Source organism: Eptatretus burgeri, chromosome 19, assembly GCF_056783735.1.
Source record: "Eptatretus burgeri isolate ZD-2024b chromosome 19, Ebu_testis_v1, whole genome shotgun sequence".
NCBI lineage: Eukaryota > Metazoa > Chordata > Myxini > Myxiniformes > Myxinidae > Eptatretus > Eptatretus burgeri.
Genome location: NC_140979.1, coordinates 224,770 through 252,471, shown reverse-complemented (window position 1 = coordinate 252,471; position 27,702 = coordinate 224,770). Strand labels below are relative to the sequence as shown.

General features: G+C 49.7%; 1 protein-coding gene across 3 annotated transcripts in view; it reads right to left on the bottom strand.

Annotated features, from left to right (window-relative positions):
- Positions 1 to 27,286, bottom strand: part of LOC147008336 (uncharacterized) — a 29,899-nt gene extending 2,613 nt beyond the window's left edge. Inside the window, exons 1-2 of one of the 3 annotated variants that reach the window (XM_085864698.1) lie at positions 26,760 to 27,270; positions 1,301 to 4,820 (exon numbers count right to left, since the gene is read on the bottom strand). In XM_085864698.1, the coding sequence (XP_085720824.1) occupies positions 3,529 to 4,820; positions 26,760 to 26,820 (1,353 nt within the window). In that variant the 5' untranslated portion in view covers positions 26,821 to 27,270 and the 3' untranslated portion in view covers positions 1,301 to 3,528. Of the gene's footprint in view, positions 1 to 1,300; positions 4,821 to 14,659; positions 16,160 to 26,759 lie in introns of those variants that run through there. The other 2 variants (XR_015053399.1, XR_015053398.1) reach the window with 2 other exon arrangements.
- Between the last annotated feature and the right edge of the window lie 416 nt (positions 27,287 to 27,702).

Below are 27,702 nucleotides of genomic sequence, written 5' to 3'. Positions count from 1 at the left end.
GTGTAAGAGTGAAAACTGGGTGTTTGGGTTAATTAAAACACCCCTTTTGAAGATAATTAACGGCCTTCATAAATTATATCCTTCATCAGGCGTATCCTCAGCCACCTCGCTGTCTGGGGTCTAAAAGCGTTTCCTGGGTAACATCACTGAGGTCTGAAGCCGCCATGTTTTTTGGCCTACATGTTTTTTGGCTTTGACTTGGAACAAGCCGCAAAGATTTCTTCATGAAAAAGTTTTTTTTTTTTCAATTCAATCTGCTTCGAGGGAGCATACCCTCTCCCCTCGTTCCTGTGGGAGGCTCATCCTACCCTCGCATTGGGTCTTGACACATTCCACCCGCTCAAACTCAATGTCCCCTCCTGGCTCTACTTGTGTGTGTTCCTCTTTAATTTTGGACCCTTCATCTACCTCTTCTAATTCCTGGTTCTCCGTCTCTACCTGCCTGAGTTCACAGGTTTCTGCCTTAAATATTACGGCGTCACTCGTCCCCTCGAACTTGCCCGTCTACATCGCGGTCCGAACAGCCGTTACACTCCCCCTTGACTCGGTCATTTCCCCACGTAGTGTACTGGTCCCATCTGTAACATTCCGGACAATGGTCCGCATTTCGCCTTTCAGTGCCTGTGGTCGCATCCATGCAGTTTTGGAAGCTTGCACATTACTCCTCCATGCTTGCATATTCGCATCCATTCGGCTTTCCATTCTTTGCATATTTGCATCCTTTCGTTGCATATCACCCCTCTGTTGGTTTTGCATGTTCGTTCGTATTTCCACCAACTGGCTCAAGTCAAATTGACTCAGTGGAGCCGATCTGACATGATGGTGTGCGGAACTGGCAGGGATCGAGGGGGAAATTTGATGGAGGGGGGGGGGAGGTCATACGCCGCCCCTCCCACGCCCATTATAACCTCTGGGCCCTATAGCGGGGGGGGCGTCTTCTTGCTTGGAGGTGTCGTCCTGTACCATGGATTCCCCTAAGCTTAGGTCTCAACCCACCTGCTCCAGCCCATCTTGGCCCGCCATGGCTCGTCCTGAGAATAAATTTGAATGCTCTTAATTTGGAGGGAACAGGGAGGTTGCTTCGCACACCCCTAATCCGAGTCCCATTAATTTCTCGATGGGAGCGGAGGGGTCCGAATCCCACTCCTGACACTAATTGTTGGGGTGCCGGGTTCGTGGGTGAGGAACAACCGCGAGATGGAGCAGTTGGCCCGTCTCCCCTCCGAACATCCGGAATTGAAGGTCGTCACTCCAGATAACTCCGAAGTCGACGGGTCGCTTAATGGACCGTGGACGCCAATATTTTGACCGCGCGGTTAGGGTCTTTTTGTCTGATTCCAATTTACCTAATTAGCCACGTGGTCTCGCTACCGGGGAAGCCACACCCTCGGCCGGCTTTGTTCGAACCGAGTCGCTGTTTCAGACTTGGATCCGGCGTAAGCGAGCGGGAATTACCAAAGCCGTGCCGGCCCAAATAACAATTTAATCAGCCTCCCTAATTCTCAAGCCTGAACTATACTGGGTCAATGAAAGAAAGCACAGACAACGAATTGGAACATTTAACAGATATTTATTTACAAGGTAATAGGGAGGGAAACACAGAGCAGACTTAATCATGAATATAGATGTAGGCAAATGTACAATGACAAACACTTAACAGTTTTACTTCTAAGACTGGCCACAGACGGACACACACACCCAAAAAGAAATGGAGCCGGCTGGCCTTTATTGGACCCTCCAGCCGTGGAGGTTAGGCAAGCTGGGGGTTAGACTCTGGTCGGGTACCTGGCCGCCTCGTGCAGTTTTACCGACTCGTACTTGTGGAGCTCAGAGTCCGTGGATGGGAACGGGGATCCCAGCTTGAGCGTTCCAACACAACCCACCAGGGTGGGACTCAAACCCAAGAACCAGAATCCAACAAGCGCAGCCACGATCCAACGAACGACCCGGCCAGCCACGGATGATGACCGACGACCAGGAGAGCCCAGCAGACCAGAAACAAGGAACGACCTCCAATGAACCAACACCTAACAAAAGACCCGTCTGAACGACTCTCGATCCCCTTTATCCCCCCCCCCCACCTCCGATGCGGGGTGGAGGGATCTGTTCTCCTGTAACTCGCCTCTGGATTGGATGGGGCATTTTCGGTGTCATGGTGGCCAGCCGCGATTGTAGGAGAGAGGACATGACGGCGTCTCAGTGCTCCTCCCCCGAGAAAGGCTGTTTTGTTGTCTTCCCCAGTGTCGAGAGGGGAGACATTCTTCTATGATGGGGCGGAGTCGGAGCTGAGGCGATCTCACCCCCGTTTAGACGAGAGCAACATTCCATCTTGCTGGGGCGGAGTCGGCTCTGAGGCGAGGGGGGCTCCGCCCACGTCCGTAGTCAGAAACACGTGCGTTATGGCGCCGTGGTGTGAAGTGAAAGCTGGGCGGGTGAAGCGCTTGTTCACCTGCAGAGTGGGAGGAGTGAAGTGAGGGGGTTTGTTGGCGTTGTGCGATTTAAAGATGTAAAAAAACCTGACTATAAAAGAAACCCACAGCGCACACATGAAATTAACCCATTCGATATATGGGAGAGATTCTAACTATCCACATATACTGTACTTAACGAAATAACTAAACTTTGGGTCAACTGTATGTGTGAATGCGAATGGTTTCCAGATTCGTAACAATTTGACAGGCTGGGTAAAATGATTGTTTTCCCCGCATAATTTTTGTATTGTAAGAGGCAGCTCAATGAAATTTTAACACATGATAGAGGACCTCTTTCTGAATCGAGAAAGTGTTCACTCATTCTTGTAGCTGCTATGTTGGTCAAGATATGAGGGGAAATGTGTCCATTTTAGTGGTCTGAATAGCATTATTTTTGCACATCCATGCCAGAGGCTCATTTTGAAACTTCATCACCTAGAGGCTTGTGCTTTGCACACGATGTACTACATGTATGTTCGAAGTGGCACGCAAAATTTCAGCTTCCTATATCATTCCGAACCCCATTTAACAGACTCCGGTAAATGGAAAAATCACTCGTGCGTTCGGCCGTGTAAAATGATTGTTTTTCCCGCATAATTTTTTTTTATTTTAATAGGCAACTCCATTAAATTTTTTAAAATGATAGAGGAACTCCTTCTAAATCTAGAAAGTGTTAACTCATTCTTGTAGCTACTACATTGGTCAAGATATGAGGGAAAATGTGTCCATTTTAGGGGTCTGAATACCATCATTTTTGCACATCAATGCCAGAAGCCCATTTTGAAACTTCATCACTTTGAGTTATATAGTAAGCTTAGCCCCGGACCACATCACTTAGCCCCGGACTCAAGTTAATCCTTCAGACTCAAGAGACAAACCCCGAGATCGTGAGGTTCCAGTCCTTCTCTAAAGGAGTCCATGGTTCCAAGCCACTCTCCACTCTCTCCAAGCCACCTTCTCTCACAAAGATCGGTGTGGACAGAACTAGATCTCAATCAGTGTGGATATCACTCGATCTTGACACAGGTACTTGGTCATTTCCCTGATAACACGGAATTCACATCGGAGTAGCTGGGTCCTCGCGCCTCTGTTGAATCTTCGAATGAATTTTTTGATGACGAGAAAATTTTGATGAAGAAACAAATGCCTTATTACAAACAGAACACTTGTTGGGTTTACCCCCGGAATGTACTCGATCGTGTCGATGTAAAGTTGATGAATCAGAAAATGCCTTGGGGCAAAAAGAACATCTGTAGGGTTTATCCCCGGAATGTACTCGTTCATGTGTTTGTAAAGATGATGATTGAGTAAATGCCTTGTTACAAGCAGAACACTTGTAGGGTTTATCCCCGGAATGTACTCGTTCATGTTGATGTAAAGTTGATGAAGCAGCAAATGCCTTAGGGCAAACAGAACACTTGTAGGGTTTAACCCCAGAATGTAGTCGATCATGTCGATGTAAAGATGATGAAGCAGTAAATGCCTTGGGGCAAACAGAACACTTGTAGGGTTTAACCCCGGAATGTACTCGTTCATGTGTTTGTAAAGATGATGATTGAGTAAATGCCTTGTTACAAACAGAGCACTTAAAGGGTTTATCCCTGGAATGTACTCGTTCATGTGTTTGTAAAGATGATGATTGAGTAAATGCCTTGTTACAAACAGAGCACTTGAAGGGTTTATCCCTGGAATGTACTCGTTCATGTTGATGTAAAGTTGATGAAGCAGCAAATGCCTTGGGGCAAACAGAACACTTGAAGGGTTTAACCCCAGAATGTAGTCGATCATGTCGATGTAAAGATGATGAAGCAGCAAATGCCTTGGGGCAAACAGAACACGTGTAGGGTTTAACACCGGAATGTACTCGTTCAGGTTGACATAAAGTTGATGAAGCAGCAAATGCCTTGGGGCAAACAGAACACTTGTTGGGTTTAACCCCAGAATGTAGTCGATCATGTCGATGTAAAGATGATGAAGAAACAAATGCCTTGGGGAAAACAGAACATTTGTGTTTTTCCCGGGAATGTGTTCGTTCATGTCGACGTAAAGATGATGAATCAGCAACTGTCTTCGAGTACATGGAATATTTGAAGGGGTTCTCCCCAGAATGTAATCTTGCATGACGATGTAAATTTGATGAAGTACTAAAAGTCTTGTTACACACGGAACGCTTGAAGGGTTTCTCGTTTCCTTGGATTTGCTTGATCGCCTTTAAACAACTCTTGTGGTTCTTGGAAGAGACGCTGCTCGATTTGTGATTGTCCCGACAACAAGGCATTTTCTGATTGAAATGATCTTCTGTGTCGAACTGAGCAGAGTTGGTAAAAGAAATGATTTTCATTTCTTTACCTGCAAAGACATTGAAACACAAAACTAACTACAAAATGCATTATTGCAACACATACCCCCCCCCCCTCCCACAGCCCTGCAGACTCTCTTCGACCCCGATATATATATATATATATATATATATATATATATATATATATATATATATACATATATGTATATATATATATGTATATATGTATATATATATATATATATATATATATATATATATATATATATATATATATATATATATATATATACATATATATATATATATATATATATATATATATATGTGTATATATGTATATATATATATATATATATATATATATATATATATATATATATATATATATATATATATATATATATATATTTATACATATATATATATATATATTGTTGTGGTTACCAAATTCGCAAACCACCATTCAGGTCCCTTAGGTGAGGTATCTCGGTAAGTGCATGTGTAGTTAGGCCCAAACCCGTTGTCTAGTGGGAATACATGTCATTTATACGTGCTGCGACTCTTTAGGATAGCCGTTTTTCTTTTACTATCTTTATTTTGGACCAACCGCCAGGATTACCATCACAATTACAACCACAACCACCGCTTCACCACAACCGCCACGACCTTCACGCACACCTCACAACCGTAGCATCGCCACCGTTCTTGCCCCGCTGTGGGTACCGGTGTTGGACTCATGCAGAACGCGCGTCGAACAGCGTGTACAAAACCACGGATTTTCTGCTTCAAAAACGGATCAAAAACGACACACGCCCACTTTTTGCCGTCCAATCGGTGAGCGAGGGGCGATTTGGCCCCGCCTCCAGAACGATCGATATATGCAAATTTGTGGATCAAAAAGCCTTCACGCCCACTTTTTCTCGGGCCAATGGGGAGCGAGGTGAAAGGTCAAAGGGAGGGGGTCAAAGGCGAAGTTACGGGGGGATAAAAGGACGGTGTTCGTCAGTCAGAGGAGAGTCAGCAGAAAGAGAGTCGCGGGCGGGAACGAGAGAGTCAGCAGAACGGGTCGGAGAGTCAAGAAGAGGAGAGTCGGAAGCAGAGGGTCAAGACTTCGCGGGCGGTGGAGCTGCTCGTCGTGTGCGTTGGAGTCGGAACGGAGGGGACGGAGCTGTGGAAAGGCGGCGACACCAGACGAGGGGGTGCTCGCGTCGTGCAGGAAGCTGCACCCGAGGGAGGCCGACAGCGCGACCTGGCCGAGGTGGAGACGCTCGTCGCATATAATAAAGATCCTCTATACCCCGAGCATCAGCAACCCCCTCCTGTTTCCCCCCGCGCTGAGATAGTGCGACCAAGGGGGCCCCGTTCCCACCCCCCTGCCAGGCACTGTCCACGAGGCCCGCGGGTTGCGGGGCCATCGCCGCTCCGCGTCTCATCACCAGACGGGTAGGCCCGACCCGGTCTCGGTCCCAGGCCGACCTCATTCTTGAGGGTATTTCTTTTCCTTGGTTTTGGGTATGTGTTGTCGGCGCCGTCTGTGAAGTAGAATTGTATAAGTGTTGCCGTGTGCTCGGTAGTCGGTATTAGCTCTGCACTGTGTTTTCACTTTTATGTTTGCTTTTTGTGTAAATGGAATTGTGTTTTCTTTTTTTGTGTGCATTTGGTGGAATTGTATTTGTGTGCTTCCCGTGTGCCGAGAATAAATGTGCTTTATTGTTGAACTGTTCTCCCGCTTCGCTTCGTCTTTTCCCCCATTGAATCCCCATCTTGCTTCACGTAAAGGGTTGGTCGTGGGCTGAATACGCCCGATAATTAATCGAACCGTCGAGGTCGACGATAACACCGCTCGGTTATTCTGATAGTACGGAACGGGTCGCTTAAGTGGCCCGTGTCCGAAGTCGACCTGCGGCGAGGTGCGATCGCCCGGTCTACCCTCCGCGTGGGTACTTAGGTAGTTCGAATTTGGCGAGCAACCCTATCCCACGCGGGGGCTGATTGGCTCGATCGCGGTGAGACCGAAAGGTCCACCCGTGACTGGTTCCCGGCGTTAGTCCGAGAGGGTCACGACGGGATTGTCCGTCCGGTGGGCGACGTGCCGCGATTCGAGTTACGTGGCCGTTCGCACGCCGGCGGGCGCGAAAACCGCAACACTGGTGTCAGGTCGTGCGATACAAATTCATCGCCCTCCTCGCGGCACTGGTATCGGAGAACAGGAAAACGGGCTCTCCTGTCTCCGGCTAAATTCACGGGAATCGGTCCAGGGGTGAGAGAAGCGACCCCCGATTCCCTCCAAATTACGAGCGAGCAAATTAACCCTTCACGAGAAGCAAGATGGCGTCTCAAGGCGAGCGGGAGCCGGGGGTATTAGAAATGGATGTAGAATGTGTAGGATCCATGGTCCAGGATGGAATCCCCGAGCAGGAAATGTTGATTGTGCAGGAACACGGACTCGCCCAACTGAACCCAGGACCCGAGGTGGGTGCGGCAGCGGCCGCGGTGTATGACACCTCCCCCCCCTCTCCACCAAGACCCTTCCCCAACCCCTGCCGAAACGGCTCACTTGAGTGCATCCGACATGGCCCAGCTATTCACCATGCTGGCACAAATGAATGCGGCAATGACAAATGAAATGAAAAACGAAATGAAAGGCATGAACAAACAAATGATCGAAAAGATGGAGGCGAATATGAAAAACGAAATGAAAGGCATGAACGAACAAATGAACGAAAAGATGGATACAAATACAAATGAAGTGAAAACGACGATGGATACAAATACAAATGAAGTGAAAACGACGATGGATGCGAATACACAGCAAATGAAGGAAGAAATGAAAAAGCTGCGGGGTGAGACGCAGAACATGGGCCGAAGCCTGCAGGCGGGCATGAAGGCCGTGACCGGGGAGATAAAAATGGCGACTCCACGTGTGGGAGCAAACGAGCTGGGTGGGGGTGCAACGGCTGACAGGCCCGCGGTGGAGGCGGGTGAAAAAATAATTCGTGGAACGTGTTGGGCGAGGGTCGTGACGATGACCGAAAGGGAAAAATTAAATGGGGAGACCAAAACGTGTGAGACGAGACACGAGGTGACGACAACAGAAATAATAGTTGAGACAAGGGAGGTAAAGGGTGAAGAGTTGGCAGAGACACGGGAGATGGGAACGATAGAGGGAAGACTACACGATGAAGACGGGGTAAGTGACGCGCACGCACACACGGAGGTAGTGGAGGACAATGGGGGTGAGCTGGCGGACTGGGTAGAGACCCAGTGCGAGCACCTGGATGGCCTCCTCCAGGAACGAGGGGAGGGAGTATGCCCCCTTGAGGCGAGTCACGACCAGGTGAGTTCGGTCGTGCTTTGCGAGGTTGAGGGGACGAGTGCTGTGGACGGGTGCACGGAGAGCTTGGGGGGTGTAGAGGCCCCGGAGACCCTTGTGGGGACACGAATCCCCAGTGTGGTTGTCCCTGTGTGTGTGGTGCAAGGTGTGAGTGCGTCCCCGTGTGTGGAAGCGACCCCGTGTGTGAGTGGTGTGGTGGCGATGGTGCCAGAGTACGTGCTTCCCAGCACGCCGTGTTTGGATGAGGCACCGTGTGTGGATGAGGATCCGTGTGTGGAAGAGGCCGTGTGTGTGAGTGAAACGGCCAGTATGAGTGAGGAACCGCGGGTGAGTGCCCCCGCGTGTGTGGATGAGGCACCGCGGTTGAGTGCCCCCGCGTGTATGAGTGAGGGACGTTGTGTGGAAGAGACCGCGTGTGTGAGTGCCCCCGCGTGTATGAGTGAGGCACGGTGTGTGGATGAGGCACAGCGGTTGAGTGCCCTCGCGTGTGTGGGTGAGGCACCGCGGGTGAGTGCCCCCGCGCGAGTGAATGGAGCACCACGTGTGAGTAGTATGGTTTGTGTGAGTAGTGAGGCACGCGTGAGTGAACGGCCGTGTGCAAGGTCGCTGTGTGCCAGGGAGACCGTGTGTGTGAGAGAGCGGTATGAGAGGGAGATGTCGGTTGGCATGCGGGAGCACGCAGCCGCGTCTCCCGGTGTGAATGTGATGGTGTGGACTGTGTGCGTCGTAACACGCAGGTATGCGTGTGTGGAATGGAGGCGACGACGGCGACATGGGAGAAACGAAAGCCGAGTAGCGGCTGTAGTTGTTTCGAGGACCGTGCCGGGTTCACCCAGCAGTGAGCACGCGGTTCGTGCTGTGCAACGCACGAGACCACCACGTGCTCGCTTGCGAGAGTGAAGTCCCGGTCCGGAAACGCACGCGGTGGATTTGCCGATCCCGCGGACGGACAAAGTTTAGGCAGGTAAATGGATTTGGACCGGACGGGTTCTCCACGCGATCGTGTGTGTTAAGCTCCAACGGGCAAAGCACATGTGTTCGCGTGGGGAACCCCTCGAAACGTGGGGCTTGTGTTTTTTTTATGCGCACGGTGACGTCATGGCTGCACGTGTGGTTGGAATCCGGCAGGAGGGGTATCTCTGCCGGATGGTAGCGTCCAAGGAGGGACGAGGAACACGTGCAGCTGCATGACGTCACGGGCAGGTGCAAAGTGCGCGAGCTCTGAGTTGCCGCGCAGGTGCTGCGCATGGAAAAAAAAAAGAAAAAGCAAGCCTCACTTTCGGGTGTACAGGATTCCTGGGAAAGGGGTGAAAGACCCCCTTACCTGGGCACAGGATGAAAACTAGTTAGGGGGAAGGGTTAGCTTAGTTAGACCGACTTCATGGGGCAGGGGTAAGTCCTCATGGAGTCCGTGGAATGGATTAGTTAGAGGGATTGTAGCCAGATTTAGGTGGGGAAATAAAATGATTTATTTGGAGACAGTGACAGACTTGTGGATGTGTAGAGGGGGTGTAGTTTAGCGACGTAGTGTTAAAAGGAACGTGCTACTAGTGTAAGGGATGACGTGGGAGCACGAGTTAGTTAGGGGATGCAGATAGAAGGATGGCAGAGTTCAGCAGTGGTGTGTGTGTTGAAGAGTTGTTGGTGAGTGAATTGGAAGCATGTGCTTGGTGAGTGAGTGAGGCCAGCAGGTCTGTGTGAATGGAGTGAATGGGGAATGCATGGTGCGATGAGTGATTGGGGGGAGGAGTGACTCCCGCCCAAGGGACCCCGGGGTCAGTATAAAGTGAGTTAGCTGGGTTAGTCAAATTGAAAAATGGAGGTCGTTTTGTTGTTGGTGGGAAAGTAGGCTCGAGACCCATTTGGAGGGGTGCAGGAGCCCTGTTGACGGGCTTGGGAGCGTGGCTGCGAAAGGTGAGTATCGCTGAGTGGGTACCCCGGGCACCAGGCTAGTCGGCCGCAGTAGGCCATGGGCCCATGGGGGGCCGGGATAGAGTAGTGGGCACGGGTGCGCCTGCTTGGTGCGGGGGCGCCATTAGCTGCGTGGGCAGTGTTGTGGGCACGGGTGACCCTCGGAAAGGGGCCCGGGAGGCCGGCCTGCCACGTGTGCGTTTCAGGGGAGGTGCCATGGGGGGCACTCCCCGGTGTTAGGGAGCTGGTAGGCTCGGAGGCAGTGTAGTGCCCGGGGGTGCCATAGCGGGAGATTCGGCAGAGGGTCGTGCCTGCCAGAGAGAGCCACGTGTCCCAGCCAGGAGACCGTGTGAGGGCACGGAGAGAAAATTGGGGGGCGAGGCCCGAAATTGTAAGGACACCAACACAGGCGACGGGAATCTGGGTTGTTAGAACCAATAGTTTAAGCGAGAGGCGCTTGTTGAAAGCCCCGGGGTAGTTTAACAGTTAAATGGATAGGGTAGATTAGGAGATGTACCCCTCCGCACCATCCATCCCCTCGCTCTCGTTGTGGGCCGCTGGACCCACTTGGGTTATAGATCGCCGAACTCTGGGGAGGCCATTCTGAGGCTTGAGTTGGGCCTCGACACAGGACGTTAGCTCTCCCTTGTTCCCCTCCGGGAAGGGAACGTAGGGGTTGGGAGTAGGCTAGGTGACAGGATAGGTTAGCCGAACAAAGACGATAAAGGGGGTTAGGGGACGATTTATAGTGGGGGAGTAAAAATAAAAACAACAAAAAAAAATAAGTTGGGGCTAAATTGGGGTTTGACAAATTAAGGGAGTGGGTATGTACAGTGACAGGCAAAGGCGATAGGTTGGGAGGGAGACGGGTAGGTAGGTCCGAGCCCGCCTTCCAAGTGGCCAGCACCACCGCACTCCCTCCACCAACCTTCATTGAACGGCAAAGGCTGGCCAACTTCATCGGCTGGCCGTGTTTTGCTTCAAGGCGGAGGCCGGCCAACTTCATCGGCAGCTGTGTGCTGCAAGGCCTGTGCCGGCCAGTTCATCTGCTGGCTGTTTTTCTTCGAGGCCTGTGCCGGCCAGTTCTTCTGCGGGCTGTGTTTGCCTGCAGCGGCCTTCTTCTGCGGGCTGTGTTTGCCTGCTGCCTTTGCCATGCCATGCCCACTGCCCATGTTCACCAGCCCCGTTCAATTTTGCTTTGCCCCCCCACCCCCTGTTCATTGCCATGTGCGCCAGGATCCGCAAGGCAACAGTTTGCAAGCTGCAAGAACTGCCCTGTTGGCAGCTACAACACGGGCCTGCAGTGGCGGCCCGTGCACCGTGTTTGTGTTCATGCATCCATTCGTTGTGCTCATTGCGTGTGCCACTTGAGCTGGCACGGAGACTGCGTTGTGCGGCCCATGCACCGTTGTGGTTCACTGCGTTCAGTTCAAAAGGGAAGGCCTTGGACTGCGTGTGAGCAGCCAGCCACGTTCCCTGTCACCTGCATTGTTTGAGCCAGAGACTGCATGCGAGCAGCCTGGCTCCCTGCTAACTGCTTTTCTTTTGCAGAGTTCAATGATCCTGGGCCATGGTTTAGTGTAAAATTTGTAAGTTAAGGTTAAGATGTACTGTAAATATGAGTGCGCCCCCGGCATGTTTGTCTTAGCGCCGGCAATTTTATTTAAGTCGTCCGTGTGAGTGAGTTTGTTTAGATAGTTACGCAGCCCTCAGGTTATTTATTTTGGGGACACGAATACCATGAATGTCGCACTCAGGGATCCGTAGGTAAAATGTACTAGGGGAAAACTACACATGATGGCACACGAAAATTTGACGACTCGGGACGAGTCTGTAAAAAGGGAAGGGGTAGTGTTGTGGTTACCAAATTCGCAAACCACCATTCAGGTCCCTTAGGTGAGGTATCTCGGTAAGTGCATGTGTAGTTAGGCCCAAACCCGTTGTCTAGTGGGAATACATGTCATTTATACGTGCTGCGACTCTTTAGGATAGCCGTTTTTCTTTTACTATCTTTATTTTGGACCAACCGCCAGGATTACCATCACAATTACAACCACAACCACCGCTTCACCACAACCGCCACGACCTTCACGCACACCTCACAACCGTAGCATCGCCACCGTTCTTGCCCCGCTGTGGGTACCGGTGTTGGACTCATGCAGAACGCGCGTCGAACAGCGTGTACAAAACCACGGATTTTCTGCTTCAAAAACGGATCAAAAACGACACACGCCCACTTTTTGCCGTCCAATCGGTGAGCGAGGGGCGATTTGGCCCCGCCTCCAGAACGATCGATATATGCAAATTTGTGGATCAAAAACCTGTCAGGCACTCTTTTTCTCGGGCCAATGGGGAGCGAGGTGAAAGGTCAAAGGGAGGGGGGCAAAGGCGAAGTTACGGGGGATAAAGGACGGTGTTCGTCAGTCAGAGGAGAGTCAGCAGAAAGAGAGTCGCGGGCGGGAACGAGAGAGTCAGCAGAACGGGTCGGATAGTCAAGAAGAGGAGAGTCGGAAGCAGAGGGTCAAGACTTCGCGGGCGGTGGAGCTGCTCGTCGTGTGCGTTGGAGTCGGAACGGAGGGGACGGAACTGTGGAAAGGCGGCGACACCAGACGAGGGGGTGCTCGCGTCGTGCAGGAAGCTGCACCCGAGGGAGGCCGACAGCGCGACCTGGCCGAGGTGGAGACGCTCGTCGCATATAATAAAGATCCTCTATACCCCGAGCATCAGCAACCCCCTCCTGTTTCCCCCCGCGCTGAGATAGTGCGACCAAGGGGGCCCCGTTCCCACCCCTGCCAGGCACTGTCCACGAGGCCCGCGGGTTGCGGGGCCATCGCCGCTCCGCGTCTCATCACCAGACGGGTAGGCCCGACCCGGTCTCGGCCCCAGGCCTACCTCATTCTTGAGGGTATTTCTTTTCCTTGGTTTTGGGTATGTGTTGTCGGCGCCGTCTGTGAAGTAGAATTGTATAAGTGTTGCCGTGTGCTCGGTAGTCGGTATTAGCTCTGCACTGTGTTTTCACTTTTATGTTTGCTTTTTGTGTAAATGGAATTGTGTTTTCTTTTTTTTGTGTGCATTTGGTGGAATTGTATTTGTGTGCTTCCCGTGTGCCGAGAATAAATGTGCTTTATTGTTGAACTGTTCTCCCGCTTCGCTTCGTCTTTTCCCCCATTGAATCCCCATCTTGCTTCACGTAAAGGGTTGGTCGTGGGCTGAATACGCCCGATAATTAATCGAACCGTCGAGGTCGACGATAACACCGCTCGGTTATTCTGATAGTACGGAACGGGTCGCTTAAGTGGCCCGTGTCCGAAGTCGACCTGCGGCGAGGTGCGATCGCCCGGTCTACCCTCCGCGTGGGTACTTAGGTAGTTCGAATTTGGCGAGCAACCCTATCCCACGCGGGGGCTGATTGGCTCGATCGCGGTGAGACCGAAAGGTCCACCCGTGACTGGTTCCCGGCGTTAGTCCGAGAGGGTCACGACAGGATTGTCCGTCCGGTGGGCGACGTGCCGCGATTCGAGTTACGTGGCCGTTCGCACGCCGGCGGGCGCGAAAACCGCAACAATATATATATATGTATATATATTGTTGTGGTTACCAAATTCGCAAACCACCATTCAGGTCCCTTAGGTGAGGTATCTCGGTAAGTACATGTGTAGTTAGGTCCAAACCCGTTGTCTAGTGGGAATACATGTCATTTATGCGTGCTGCGACTCTTCAGGATAGCCGTTTTTCTTTTACTATCTTTATTTTGGACCAACCGCCATGATTACAACCACAACCACCGCTTCACCACAACCGCCACGACCTTCACGTCACACCTCGCAACCGTAGCATCGCCACCGTTCTTGCCCCGCTGTGGGTACCGGTGTTGGACTCGTGCAGGGCGCGCGTCGAACAGCGTGTACAAAATCACGGATTTTGTGCTTCAAAAACGGATCAAAAACGACACACGCCCACTTTTTGCCGTCCAATCGGTGAGCGAGGGGCGATTTGGCCCCGCCTGCAGGACGATCGATATATGCAAATTTGTGGAGCAAAAAGCCTTCACGCCCACTTTTTCTCGGGCCAATGGGGAGCGAGGTGAAAGGTCAAAGGGAGGGGGTCAAATGCGAAGCTACGGGGGGATAAAAGGACCGTGTTCGTCAGTCAGAGGAAGTGGAGAAGGGGAGAGTCCAACGAGGAGAGTCCAAAGGAGAGTCCAAAGGAGAGTTCAAAGAAGAGTCCAACGGGAGAGTCCAAAGAAGAGTCCAACGGGAGAGTCCAAAGAAGAGTCCAGAGTCGGAGAGTCCAGAGGCGGAGAGGCGGCAGCGGCGAAGGCAGACGAGGGGGTGCTCGCGTCGTGCAGGGAGCTGCACGCCCGAGGGAGGCCGGCAGCGCGACCTGGCCGAGGTGGAGACGCACACCAGGGATAATAAAGATCCTCTATACCCCGAGCATCAGCAACCCCCTCCTGTTTCCCCCCGCGCTGAGATAGTGCGACCAAGGGGGCCCCTTTCCCACCCCCTGCCAGACACTGTCCGCGAGGCCCGCGGAGTGAGGCGCCATCGCCGCTCCGCGTCTCATCACCAGACGGGTAGGCGCGACCCGGTCTCGGCCTCAGGCCCGCCTCATCCTTGAGGGTATTTCTTTTCCTTGGTTTTGGGTATGTGTTGTCGGCGCCGTCTGTGAGGTAGAATTGTATAAGTGTTGCCGTGTGCTCGGTAGTCGGTATTAGCTCTGCATTGTGTCTTCGCTTTTATATTTGCTTTTTGTGTAAATGGAATTGTGTTTTCTTTTTTTTTGTGTGCTTTTGGTGGAATTGAATATGTGTGCTTCCCGTGTGCCGCGAATAAATGTGCTTTTGTATTGAACTGTTCTCCCGCTTCGCTTCGTCTTTTCCTCCATTGAATCTCCATCTTGCTTCACGTAAAGGGTTGGTAGTGGGCTGAATACGCCCGATAATTAATCGAACCGTCGAGGTCGACGATAACACCGCTTGGTTATTCTGATAAGTACGGAACGGGTCGCTTAAGTGGCCCGTGTCCAAAGTCGACCTGCGGCGAGGTGCGATCGCCCGGTCTGCCCTCCGCGTGGGTACTTAGGTAGGTCGAATTCGGCGAGCAACCCTATCCCACGCGGGGGCTGATTGGCTTGATCGCGGTGAGACCGAAAGGTCCACCCGTGACTGGTTCCCGGCGTTAGTCCGAGAGGGTCACGACTGGATTGTCCGTCCGGTGGGCGACGTGCCGCGATTCGAGTTACGTGGCCGTCAGCACGCCGGCGGGCGCGGAATCCGCAACAATATCAAGACCTGAAGAGCTTCTCGAATTTATTGTTCAGTATGAAGATGAGAGCGTTTAACCTGATCTTCGCATTGCTATTCAGATAATGCTAAACATCGCAGTTTCCATCGCCAGCTGTGAGATCATTCAGCAAGTTAAAACTAATACTTTCGTATTTGAGAGCCTCCTTGGGTCAAGGCAGACTGTGATCTTGCTCTGCTGAGTGTAGACACTGACTTTGAACACATCATAGACCAGTTTGCATCAGTGAAAGCAAGGAATGTGGAGTTGTGGTTTTCATGTTGTGCCAGAATTTGTTAATTGAAAGATTAACGAGCTTGAGTTGTATTTTTATACTGATGTTATAGTGAAGTTATTTAAAAGATGGGTGTCAGTTGTTTGGAAAGTAGCGCAATTTCAAATTGCCAGAGGCATTACTGGTACGGTATGTGGATGATTTGCTGATTTGGTTGACATCAGGGGATGATTGCAGGAGAAACATCTTCACCCTTTTGGGGATACTGGCTGCCAGAGGCGATGAGGTGCCAAAGGCCAAATTACAGCTGTGCAAGACCCAAGTAACATATTGAGGATATGTGTTGAGTGGAACCTCGAGAAGATTGTTAGGTGATGGCTTGTGGACTATTGTGAATGTTCCGAGGCCCAGAACAAAGAGTAAAATGAGGTGTTTTTGGGGGATAGCTGGATAGTGTAGAGTGTAGACCATAGGTACCTGATCTGTGTAAGACTGGTGACCTGTCCAGGATTGTGTCCAATAGCCAGGGAGACTGCTTGGGCAGCACCAAACGCTTTGCAGAGTGTGGTCCAAATGGATGGATGGATGGTGCCTGATTATGCAATATTGGTTGAATCACTGTAAGATAGCCTGGTGTGTTGGCGCAGTGGTTAGGGCAGCGGCTTGGGATCCAAAAGGTCCTGAGTTCAAGCCCCGTTGGGCCACTGAATTAATACACCAGGGGGTTGACTCAGCCTGCCATCCTTCCGAGGTCGGCGAAATGAGTACCAGCATACTGGGCCGGTGTATACCCCGGTTAAAATAGGTGTACCATATCCCTGTGTCGTAAGAGGCGACCAGGGTTGCGTCAGGAAGGGCATCCGGCGTAAAACCTGTGCCAAATCACTATGCGGATCACACGGATGATCCGCTGTGGCGACCCCTAACGGGAGCAGCCGAAAGAAGAAGAGTTGAATCACTGTAAGAGCAAAGAATGTGGTAATCAAAAGATGTCCAACACTGAACATAACTGTCAGCGTATGTAGTGTGCGCTGAACATAACAGCTTGGAAAATGGTACGTGTGCTAATTGCGGTATGCAATCCAGCCGAGGGTGAAAGCATAACGATATATATGGATTCCTGATATGTGTACACTGTACAGGATGACACAATGTTGGGGATCTTTGGAAATAAGGGGATATATAACATCGCAAAGTGTGCTCCTCGAGAATGGTAAATTGATAGTGGAACTTTTAACCATAGTGAAATGTTGAGCACATCTGAAGCAAGAGATATGGTCTCAAGTGAGGGTAGAATGGTTGTCCAAAAGGTGCTTGCTCGCTTGGCTCACAAAAGTGGCCACACGAGCAAAAGGGGGATGGAGATATAGATGGAGAAGGAGGTGCTTTATCAATGCTTTAAGCAATGTGGATTATCAAATGTTGGTGGTGTGTGCTGCCTTTTTGGCTGTTTGTTGCTTCATTGGTTGGGGCATGACTGTGCCGCTGATGCGGTGCCCCTATTACCAGTGTACTGATGTTCATTTTTGCCAGTCTTGGAAGAGTGACAGGTTGAGTCGGCCCTCTGGGGTTGGTTCAGTGGTCAATGGGATTTGAGCTCAGGACTCAAGGATCCCAAGCCACCTCTCTAAGTGCTGGGCCAACACGAGATTATAATATTGGTAAAACGTTTATAAAATATATGGACCGATTAACTCTTGTGCTGCTCTAACAAAGGTTGTGAAAGAGTTTGACAGCAGATCAGACAAGCTACCGAGACAAAGCTGCAGAGGAACACCACAGCATCCAGCCCGGCGACTGGGTGACCATCAAGGTGTTCAAACGACGGAACGCCTTGAAGAAACGTTGGACCAGATGTGATGGTAATGTTATGGACTCTTCTAGGTATTACTGATTACCCACATAGCTGTCAAGTGAGAAGGTAAGCCAATCATGGACTCACGCATCTCACGACAAAAGAGGATACAGGAAGTGGTAAAGAGAAAGAAAGGAAATCTGCAAGTGGAAAGAATGTTACTGGAGGTTCATGACAGATGGAGCATGGCTTTTGATTGGCATGTGCATAATCGTGATAAAATGGACAATAACAGAAAGTAAGGGCATTATGGGAATGTCATAGAGAGCAGAATGTTTGGTCGGTCGACAGTTGGGGAAACAAGGAATGGGTTGTGACAGGGTGCGCAGGGCAGAAGAAGATAAACATTCGGACCAATTCCATGAGAAAGGCGTGTATGGGATAAACACTTACTGTATATGACCCTTATGTGTAATTATGCACCTCATGTGACATGGGATGAAGGGGACATAGGCACTGTCCACCTGAAACGAGGTATATTGTTGCATGAAGGGAAAACTGGGACAAGGATAGATATAAGGATACAAATGAATAATCTTGTGGAACCCCAGGGATCATTAAATGGTATATTTCTGTGACCTTGCGGGACACATAAGGAAGGAGGCTGCAAAATATCATGATTGCAATCGAGGATAGAACATCGGAGCATGGTTGCAGGATTGTTTGGAGGTTGGGCAGGAGCCATTCTCAGATTCTGGCTGACAGGATTGGCTGTGATGATTGGAATATTCATTACGTTGTCTATAATCAAAGCAGCCATTGTGGCTGGCTTGCGAAAGTGTGTTATAGGATGGACAACGAAGCCCAGCGCCCAACCAGTGCAGACAGAGATGGTTCTGGTGAACTCTGTTGTGCTTCCGCCGCCACCAACTTTGCCTATAATTACAGCTATACCTCCCATTCCACCGTTGTACACTCCACCCCTACCCATAGAACCTAATGAAATGTACTGTGAACTTTATATGGCCGTTGACCCACGGCTCCAACTCACATTGGATGAATGTCTCGAATTGCTTGTGCCAATGGAGGGGATGGGAAGAAATACTATGTAACATTGTCTTGTTGGAAAATGTTGAGATTTGTACCTTCTTCATGTTTTTACTCTGGCTTGTAGTAAATCAAATATTTTTGCTTATTGTTCATAAAGAACACTATATAACCAAATATAATCAAAAATATATTCTTTCTTGTTGTTCATAAAGAACACTGTAGACATAGAGATGTGGTTCGCCATGAGCAACTTTGTGTGAGCAACTTTAGGGAGTAACTTTACTTTTTTTTTTTTTCGTTGTTTTTTTTTTTTTTGTATACCTTGGTCGAGGCTCGTATGAGAGCTAACACACAACTCACAGCAAGGAGGTATGAGACAAGAGGGGCGGGAGTGGAAGGGACAAAACAGTGGGGAACAGACACATTAGGTGAACTGTGGAAGGGAGAGGGATGGGGATGGGACGGGGAACATGGCGAAGAGAAGATGGACATTTCAGGGACTTTCAGGAAGGAAAGTAGGAGAAATGAAGGAAGTGGGCTTGGGTGGATTATCGGGGGTAGAAAAGATCGAGGATTTGGATGGGGGAAGATAAGAGGTGGTGGTGAACAGCTGTTTTGAAAGCCTGGAGGGAACAATGGGAAAGAATAGAGTGAGGAAGTTTATTCCAAAGGCGGGAAAAAGAGGAATGAAAGAGTGAAGATGAGCAGTGATTCGTGATTTTGGTAGTTTTACCAGAAGGGGGTTGTTGGCGGACCTTGAGCGCCCTGTGGAAATGTGGTGGGGACAAATCGCAGAGAGAGCAGGGGGGGCAAGGCTGGAGAGGAGTCGGTAGAAGACAGAAAGACCACCGACCAACCTGCGGTGATGGAGTGAGAGGCCCAAAGACTCAGCTTCATTGCGGGAGATGCCGATGATCTTAAATGCCCTGGTTTCGACAGCGTGAAGCCGAGAAAGGTGGGAGGCAGGAGCACCAGCCCAGAGGGGAGAGCAGTACTCCATCAGGCTACGGACAAAAGCTTTGTAAGTGGTCAGGAGCTGACATGATGGCACATGAAAATTCGACGACTCAGGACGAGTCTGTAAAAAAGGGAGGGGGTAGTGTTACGGCTGTGGAAATTTGCAATACACCATAAAGGTTCCTGAGATTAGCTATGCCGGTAAGTGAGTGCTCAGATAGCTCCCCACCGTTGTTTAAAGGGAATTCTTCGTGTTCACCAAGCTGCGACTCTGTGAGATAACCGTTTTTCTTTTTACATTGTTATTTTGAACAAACCTCCACGCAAACAACAAGCCGCGTTGAAAACCGTCGAACGCAAAAGGAAACCAGAGGAGTTCCGATGGGTGAGCGGATTTTTCCCGCCTGTTTCTCCGAGGAGTGTGACGGAGCCAGGGTGGGGCGGCTCGCCCCCGATTGGTGGACGCGCGGGGTGACGCTGTCGGGAATGAGGAACGCCCCTTTTTGGGAAGCTTCCAGAAGGGAGACGGAGCCGAAAACGGGGCGGAGCGAAGGGCGGAGCCCCGCGCGATATTAGGCGGACCACGCGCGGGGCTCACTCTCTCTCTCTCTGTCTGGGTCGTCGACGTCTCTCTCTCTCTCTGTCTGGGTCGTCGACGTCTCTCTCGCTGTCGGGGTCATGTTGGATTCTACTCGCTCTCTTGGTGGACGTCATTCTCTCGCTTCATCTTCGAGCTCTCTCTGGGTGGTCGAGGTCGGGCTCTCTCGTCTTGGCGTTGGGCGACCTGTCGGAAAAGGCGCGGGCCGGTGGCGAGTCCGGGCGACGCCTCAGAGACGCAGACGGGAGGCGCAGCCCTGCCGGCTGTGTGGTGCGAATCTGCGCGTCTGGCGAGGGACGGCGGAGAGAACTCACCGACCACATCATCGGAAAGGCCCGAGAGCAGGTGCAGCTACGCTAGCTGCCGCTGGAACAAGGCATCGCGACCTGCCCACCGTCACACCTCGAGGGGGCAGGTAACCATCACGGTCTCGCGGGCCTTTTCGGTCATCCACGGCCCACTACCATAAAGGTTTACGAACCCCGTCTACCTCCCTGCCTATGGGGAGGGTTTCCCTGTTGTTTTGTGTGAATGATGTGGTGCCGTGTCACTGTTAAGTAAAACTGTTAAGTGCATGTACATTCTCATTGTCGTCGGTTGTATTGCTTTTTATTTGCCTTGCTTGTAAATACGAGCATGATTCCTTGCTTGTGTTGTGTGTGCAATATGTGCTTTATAATAAATGTCCTTGTGTGAAATGTATCTTGTTCGTTGCGTCTTCTTTCCCCATTGAAAATGCCATCTTGCATCGTGGAATAATTAGGTGGGTTTTAAACACCCGATAAATAATTAACCTGAACCGTCGAGGTTGGCGATAACACCGCTCGGTTCTCCCTGTAGCACGGAACGAACCACTTAAGCGGTTTGTGTGCTCAGCCGACCTGCAGCATGGTGCATCCCCTCGGTAGGTCACCCACGCGGGTATTTAGGTATATCGACATTCGGCGATTCACCCTATTTCGCGCGGGTAGAATGCGGACTGGGTTGTGGTGAGGTTAAACCCCGACCCGTGACTGGCTCTTGGCTGTAGTTCCAGGAGGGTCACGACTGAATTGTCCGTCCGGTGGGCGATGCGGCTGCCATGAGAGATACGCGGCCGATCGCACGCCAGGCGGGCCAGAATTCGTAACAATATTTTAACGTCGTGAAGAAACTTTGGTGAATGTTGTGGTCAAGTTTCTTTGAAATTGTGTCGTTTCAGAGAAGAAAGCAAATACATATCTTGGGGGGGTGTCGGTGCAAATTTCTCCAAAATTAGCATCATGGGTTTGAGGCTGATTGAAAAAAAAATATATATATATATATATATATATATATATATATATATATATATATATATATATATATATATATATATATGTTGCCAATTAAGCTTGATTGAAATTAACTTGAAAATTAAATGTTTTTGGGAAAAGCACAATGTATTGTTATCACACTTTCATGGGAAATGTACTCAAATACAACATGCTTATTACATCTATGTGCTTGAACATGTATGTATTTTCATAATAGATATTCGCATTTTAAATGACCTTATATCCCTTGACTGGATCGGAAGGTGACCAGTCTGAGAAGTAAAAATACCCCTTGTTCCCCAAAACAGATTGGCCTTCCAAATCATCTTTAATCCTCATTCAGGATAATACAATCATCTCGTATTTTATTTGTATTATTGACGGATTCTTATAAATAAATATTTATATACTGGTGCCTGAAAGTCTGTCTGGAAACAAGAGTTGAGCTGAAATGGAATGTGTGTGAAAATAATGACCAAAACTCCCATCAAGCTTCAGGTCATAAATATTCCTCATCCCTGCAAAATTACGCTGGCCTCCAGACGGCTATTGCCACAAAGCTGTGTGTGATTATTTCCCCTGAACCCCAAAAACATCATCTGTGGCGTCAGCATGTCTGGAGGATGAACAGACATTGTCTCACTGAATATTATATAAGAATTCAAAGTTTGCATGTATGTAAAGCAGAATCAGAGGACGGCTATCTGACTTATTGAAGCGCCTCAGAATTCTCCATATCAATATTGTTGTGGTTGACGAAATTCGCAAACCACCATTCAGGTCCCTTAGGTGAGATATCTCGGTAAGTATATGTGTAGTTAGGCCCAAACCCGTTGTTTAGAGGGAATAAATGTCATTTATGCGGGCTGCGACCCTTTTAGATAGCCGTTTTTCTTTTACTATCTTTATTTTGGACCAGCCGCCATTACTACCACCACCAACCACGTCTCAACAGCCATCACACAACAACCACCAGCCGCAACGCCGCTTCACAACAACAGCCACGACCTTTACCGTCACAACTCGCCCTCGCAACCATCGCATCACCGTCATTCCCACGCCGCTTGTGGGCACCGATACTGGACTCGTGCAGGGCGCGCACCGAGCAGGGGTGCAAAAGCGCCGGCCTTTCCGAAGAAAACGGATCAAAAACGACTCACGCCCACTTCTGTTCCGTCCTATCGGTGAGCGTGGGGCGATTTGGCCCCGCCTCCAGGTACGTTGGAGTGTGGTCGCTATATGCAAATTCATGGATCAAAAAGCATTCACGCCCACTTTTCCTCGGTCCAATGGGGAGCCAGTTAGAGGTGAAGGGTCGGAGGTAAAGGGTCGAAGGTGAAGGAGCGAGGCCACGGGGGATATAAACGACCGCGTTCGTCAGTCAAGAGAGTTGTCGGTGGAGCTGGGAAGAAGTGGTAGTAGTCAGAGTGAAGAGGACGGAGCTGTGGAGAGGTGGCGGCGGCGAAGGCGGTCGAGGGGGTGCTCGTGTCGGAGTCGGGGAGCTGCGGAGGGAGAGGCCGGCGGCGCGACCGAGGTCGTGGTGGAGACGCTCGTCGCGGGACCCGAGACAGGGAGATATCCTCCATCCCCCGAGCATCAACAACCCCCTCCTCTTTTCCCCCGCGCTGAGATAGTGCGAGAAGGGGGCCCCGTCCCCACCCCATACCAGGCAGTCCCAGCGAGGCCCGCGGAGTCGGGGCGCCAGCGTCATTTCGCGGCTCATCACCAGACGGGTAGGCCCGACGCGGTCTCGGCCCCAGGCCCGCCTCATCCTTGAGGGTGGTCCTTTTCTTTTGCTTTGGGTATATGTGTTGTCGGCGCCGTCTGTGAAGTAAAACTGCATAAGTGTTGCCGTGTGCTCGCGTAGTCGGTAATAGATCTGCATTGTGTTTCTCTTTTATATTTGCTTTTTGTGTAATATTGGGTTTCTTCTTCTTTTACATTTGCTTTTGGTGTAATTGTATATGTGTGCTTTCCGTTCATCGTGAAATAAATGTGCTTTATGTTGAACTGTTTTCCCGCTTCGCTTCGTCTTTTCCTTTATTGAATCTCCATCTTACTTCACGTAAAGGGTTGGTCGTGGGCTAAAACGCCCGATAATTAATCGAACCGTCGAGGCCGACGATAACACCGCTCGGTTATCCCGATAGTACGGAACGGGTCGCTTAAAGTGGCCCGTGTCCAAAGTCGACCTGCGGCGAGGTGCGATCGCCCGGTCTACCCTCCGTGTGGGTACTTAGGTAGGTCGAATTTGGCGAGCAACCCTATCCCACGCGGGGGCCGATTGGCACGATCGTGGTGAGGCCGAAAGGTCCACCCGTGACTAGTTCCCGGCGTTAGTCCGAGAGGGTCACGACGGGATTGTCCGTCCGGTGGGCGATGTGCCGCGATTCGAGTTACGTGGCCGTTCGCACGCCGGCGGGCGCGAATCCGCAACAATATGTTCGTGAGTGCATGTGCATATGTTTTATTTTTATAAATGACTCAAATATACAGAAGGAACTGAGAATTCATCGACAGGGGCAACCCACCCATAGACCCCTCAGACCTGGATGTTTAACCTCCGCCATCGAAGATGGACGGAGGTTACTGTTTTCACCCCTGTCTGTTTGTTTGTTTGTTTGTGAACAGTATTACGGAAAAACTCCTGGACGGATTTCGACGAAACTTGGTGGGGGGATTAGGTGTGGTCCAAGGATCGTGACATTAGATTTTGGACTTGGTCCAAAGTCCATTTTGGCCACTATGGCGGAATTTTTTTTTTGCATTTCTACATGTTTTAGAAATGAGTTTTTGCATTTCTCCATGTTTTAAGTGATTTCCAACCAAAAAAAAAAATTTGTTAGAGGAAAAAAAAAATGTTGCAACTTTTTTCAAAAAAATTTCGATTTTATTTGAATATTTGATTTTTTTTTTTTTTTTTTTTTGCATTTCTACATGTTTTAAGTGATTTCCAATCCCCCCAAAAAATTTGTTAGAGAAAAAAAAAATTTGCACCTGTTTTTTTCAAAAAAAATTCGATTTTTTTTTTTGGGCATTTCTACATGCGCGTCGATCTCGTTTAGTTTATTCAATCGTGGTTCAGTAAAGTCTGATCCGATATGACCAACAATGAATAGGATATCAGGTTCACTTAAGTGACCCAGCAGTATTGGCGGCGGAGGTTTTGCACTCTACCAAGTGCTCCCCCTCGAGTTTAAATACTGTTTACAGCCTTTGTTTCCTCATGGGTGATGAAGGTTGTGGTCAAGTTTGATCAGAACTGTGTGTGTCATTTCTGAGGAGAAAAGAAATACCTACATTGGGGAGCAACCCGACCCCCATAAGGCCCGTTTTTTTTAAACCAGGAACAAACTTTGGTGCATACCGGCTGATGAAGGTTGTGGTCAACTATCATCAAAATCGTGTGTGCAATTTCAGAGAAGAAATTGCAAAAAAGTTGGGTTGTACAAATTGCACAAACAACCCCTATAACAGAAATCAACCTTCCCCTATCCTGCGGGAGTATCGGGGGAGGCTGAACAAGAGAGGGTAATCAGATATTGCAGTCCCTCGCCAGGACTTCTTTTGCATGGTATTTTGTGTGGTTTTGTGTCATTAATACAATTCAATTTGTAAAAATATTCATAATTAAGATGTTCCAACCTGTAATTGGTACATAATTAAGAGTCCAACATTCCATCAGCAAGGATTCCATGGACAAACGTTCCAAAACTTCATCATCAATCAATGGACCAACTCACATTTCAATAATATGTAATTAACAGACGAACTCAGAGCTCAAAGCCGTCAGGTCACAAACAAAAACATTTCGCTGTTACATATATTTATATATATATATATATATATATATATATATATATATATATATATATATATATATATATATATTGTTACGGTTGTGGAAATTCACAGAACACCATTCAGGTTCCCCAGAGGTCAGTTATTTCGGTAAGTGTGTGTTCCAGGTTAGAATTCCCCACCGATGTATGAAGGGAATTATTCGTGTGCCGGGCTGTGCATCTTCGAGTTAGCCGTTATTCTGTTCTATCGTTTCTTTCAAACAAACAGCATCCCTTCAATGACACCACTACAACCACGCTACCTCCGGTAGAAAGGCGGAGGTGGTGGGAGTTTGGTTGTTGGTGGGCGTCGCCCGAGAATGGCGGTGAAGCGATGTTTGCGGGATGGAGTTGTGGAGGTAAAGAGGTGAAGGTGGTGGTGTTTGAGTTGTTGGGGTGCGTTGTTTGGTCCAAAATAACGATATAGAAAAGAAAAACGGCTATCTCAAAGGATCGCAGCGCGGTGAACACGGAAATTCCCTCTAAATAACGGTGGGGAAATCTAACTACACAATTACTTAACGTCATAACTGATCTAAGGACCCTTTATGGTGTATTGCGAATTTCTACAGCTGTAACAATATCATGTATCCTCATCAGATATAGCTGTGATAAAAATTTGGCGATGATGCAGCCATTCGTTCAGGAGAAATAGCCATTTTCTAGGTTTTCAGTTTTGGCCCCCTGGTGGCCTAGCCGAGAATCAAATTGCGCTCATTATCGAAAGGAACCTTCCTCGACCCAGCCCCAACACACACTGCAAAATTGGATTTAATCGGACAAGGCGTTCTCGAAATTGACGAAAACCAAAAGTTGACAGACGCCCGGACAACGCCCGTGACGACAATACCCCTTAGCGGCTTTGCCCAATTTGGGCTGAAAAGCGGGAGTATCTTGACGAACATATTCGATTTGTATTTGTGTCCCTCCAAAAGGGTGACACACAGGTCCCCCAGTGGGTCCTCCTGTGCCACAAGCCTCTGAGCAATGATGTCGTGCGGCCCACACGCTTGGAACACCACTTGAAGACAACACATCCTGCTCTCGGTGCCAAACCCAAGGCATTCTTTGAAACAAAAAGGAAGTCCTTGAAGCAAGCCAAGATGGACAGCAGTGGAGCATTTCGGCAACAGACTTCAAAGGTTGTTGAGGCTTCCTGTGAGATCGCCATGTTAATTACAAAGAGCAAAAAGATCCATAACATCGGAGAGACTCATAAAACCAAGTGTACTATGTGCAGCAGAGCTCGTTCTGGGGAAGGATAGTGCAAACAAGCTTTCTCAAATCTCTCTATCAATCGATACCGTCAAGGGAAGGATCGATGAAATGTCGCAAGACATCAAAGATCAAGTTCTCCACCAAGTAAGAGCTTCTCCTCGATTTGAAGAATCACTTATGATATTAAATAATTCTCGTGTCCGGATTCGGATCTTCAGCAAAATCGAATCAATTTGTCCTTGTCACACACCTAACCTGTCCACCAAATCAATCCGCAACTTCTTTGCATATCCTGTTCACAGACAGACAGACATGGATGGAAACATAACGTCCGTCCAACCTGGGTGGTGGAGATAACAACGATGTGTGAAGTGGCGGGAAGAGCAGGGATTCCCCCGACGTGGTGATGACGTCATACCGCTGGTGACAACCCGTCCCCATCTCCCCCTCCCTCCCTACTCACCGGGTGGACGTTTCCACTCCTGACGGTGGAGCAATTCTGCTGCGCTCAGCAACGTGTCCATGTTGATCGCTGGTTATTCAAATGGAGGATCCCGGGTCTCAGGGGTACCTCGAGTACCCTTCCCCTCCATCACAGCTGCGTCCAAGGTCCGATCCCCTTTGATCGGCGATGCACCCGCTGCCTGAGCCTCGACCTCCATAACAGAGAAATCCGTGCTCGCTCACCACTCCCTCCTCGAGTGCCGAATGGGGCCTAAACCCCCTTATTATGTCTCGGACAAACGAACCACCCAACATCGCGTTCCGCCGTCCCCACGCCCGTCCGTTGAGGACTCCGCACGATCATTGTCCACACACAGGAAGGCGACGCACGAACCTTCACCGGAACATCGTCCACAAAATGGTGGAAGATGGGAGCGCGGGGGCGAATCACGTGGCGCCAAAACAGCGGGCGAGTCACAAAACACGGACTGGATATTTGGATTCGGAGCGACTTCTACCACAAACCTTGGACACACGATGTGACGTGGGATTTACATTAAATAAACGGGATTATTGATTGATATCTTCTTGTATTCTCTCACGGTGTAGTCATCTCTCGATCCCACCCTTGGGATTGTGTAAACTCCCACGATGAGGCCGAGTCTTTGGGTCTCTCACTTTCACCACAGGCAGGTCGGTGGTCTTTCTGTCTTGGACCGTCTCCTCTGGGGCCTTGCCGCCCCCGACACCCAGCTCTTCCCCCATACAAAACCATGATTTTGTCTACCCCCGCTAATCCACCTCCTTCAAATTCCCTGCTTTCCTTCCTGAAAGTTCCCTGTCATTAAAGGTCCTGAATGTCCCTGCAATGTCCATCTTATGTTCACCATGTTCCCCGCCCCATCCCTCTCCCTTCCACAGATCTCATGTCTCTGTTCCCCACTGTTTTATCCTTCCCTCTT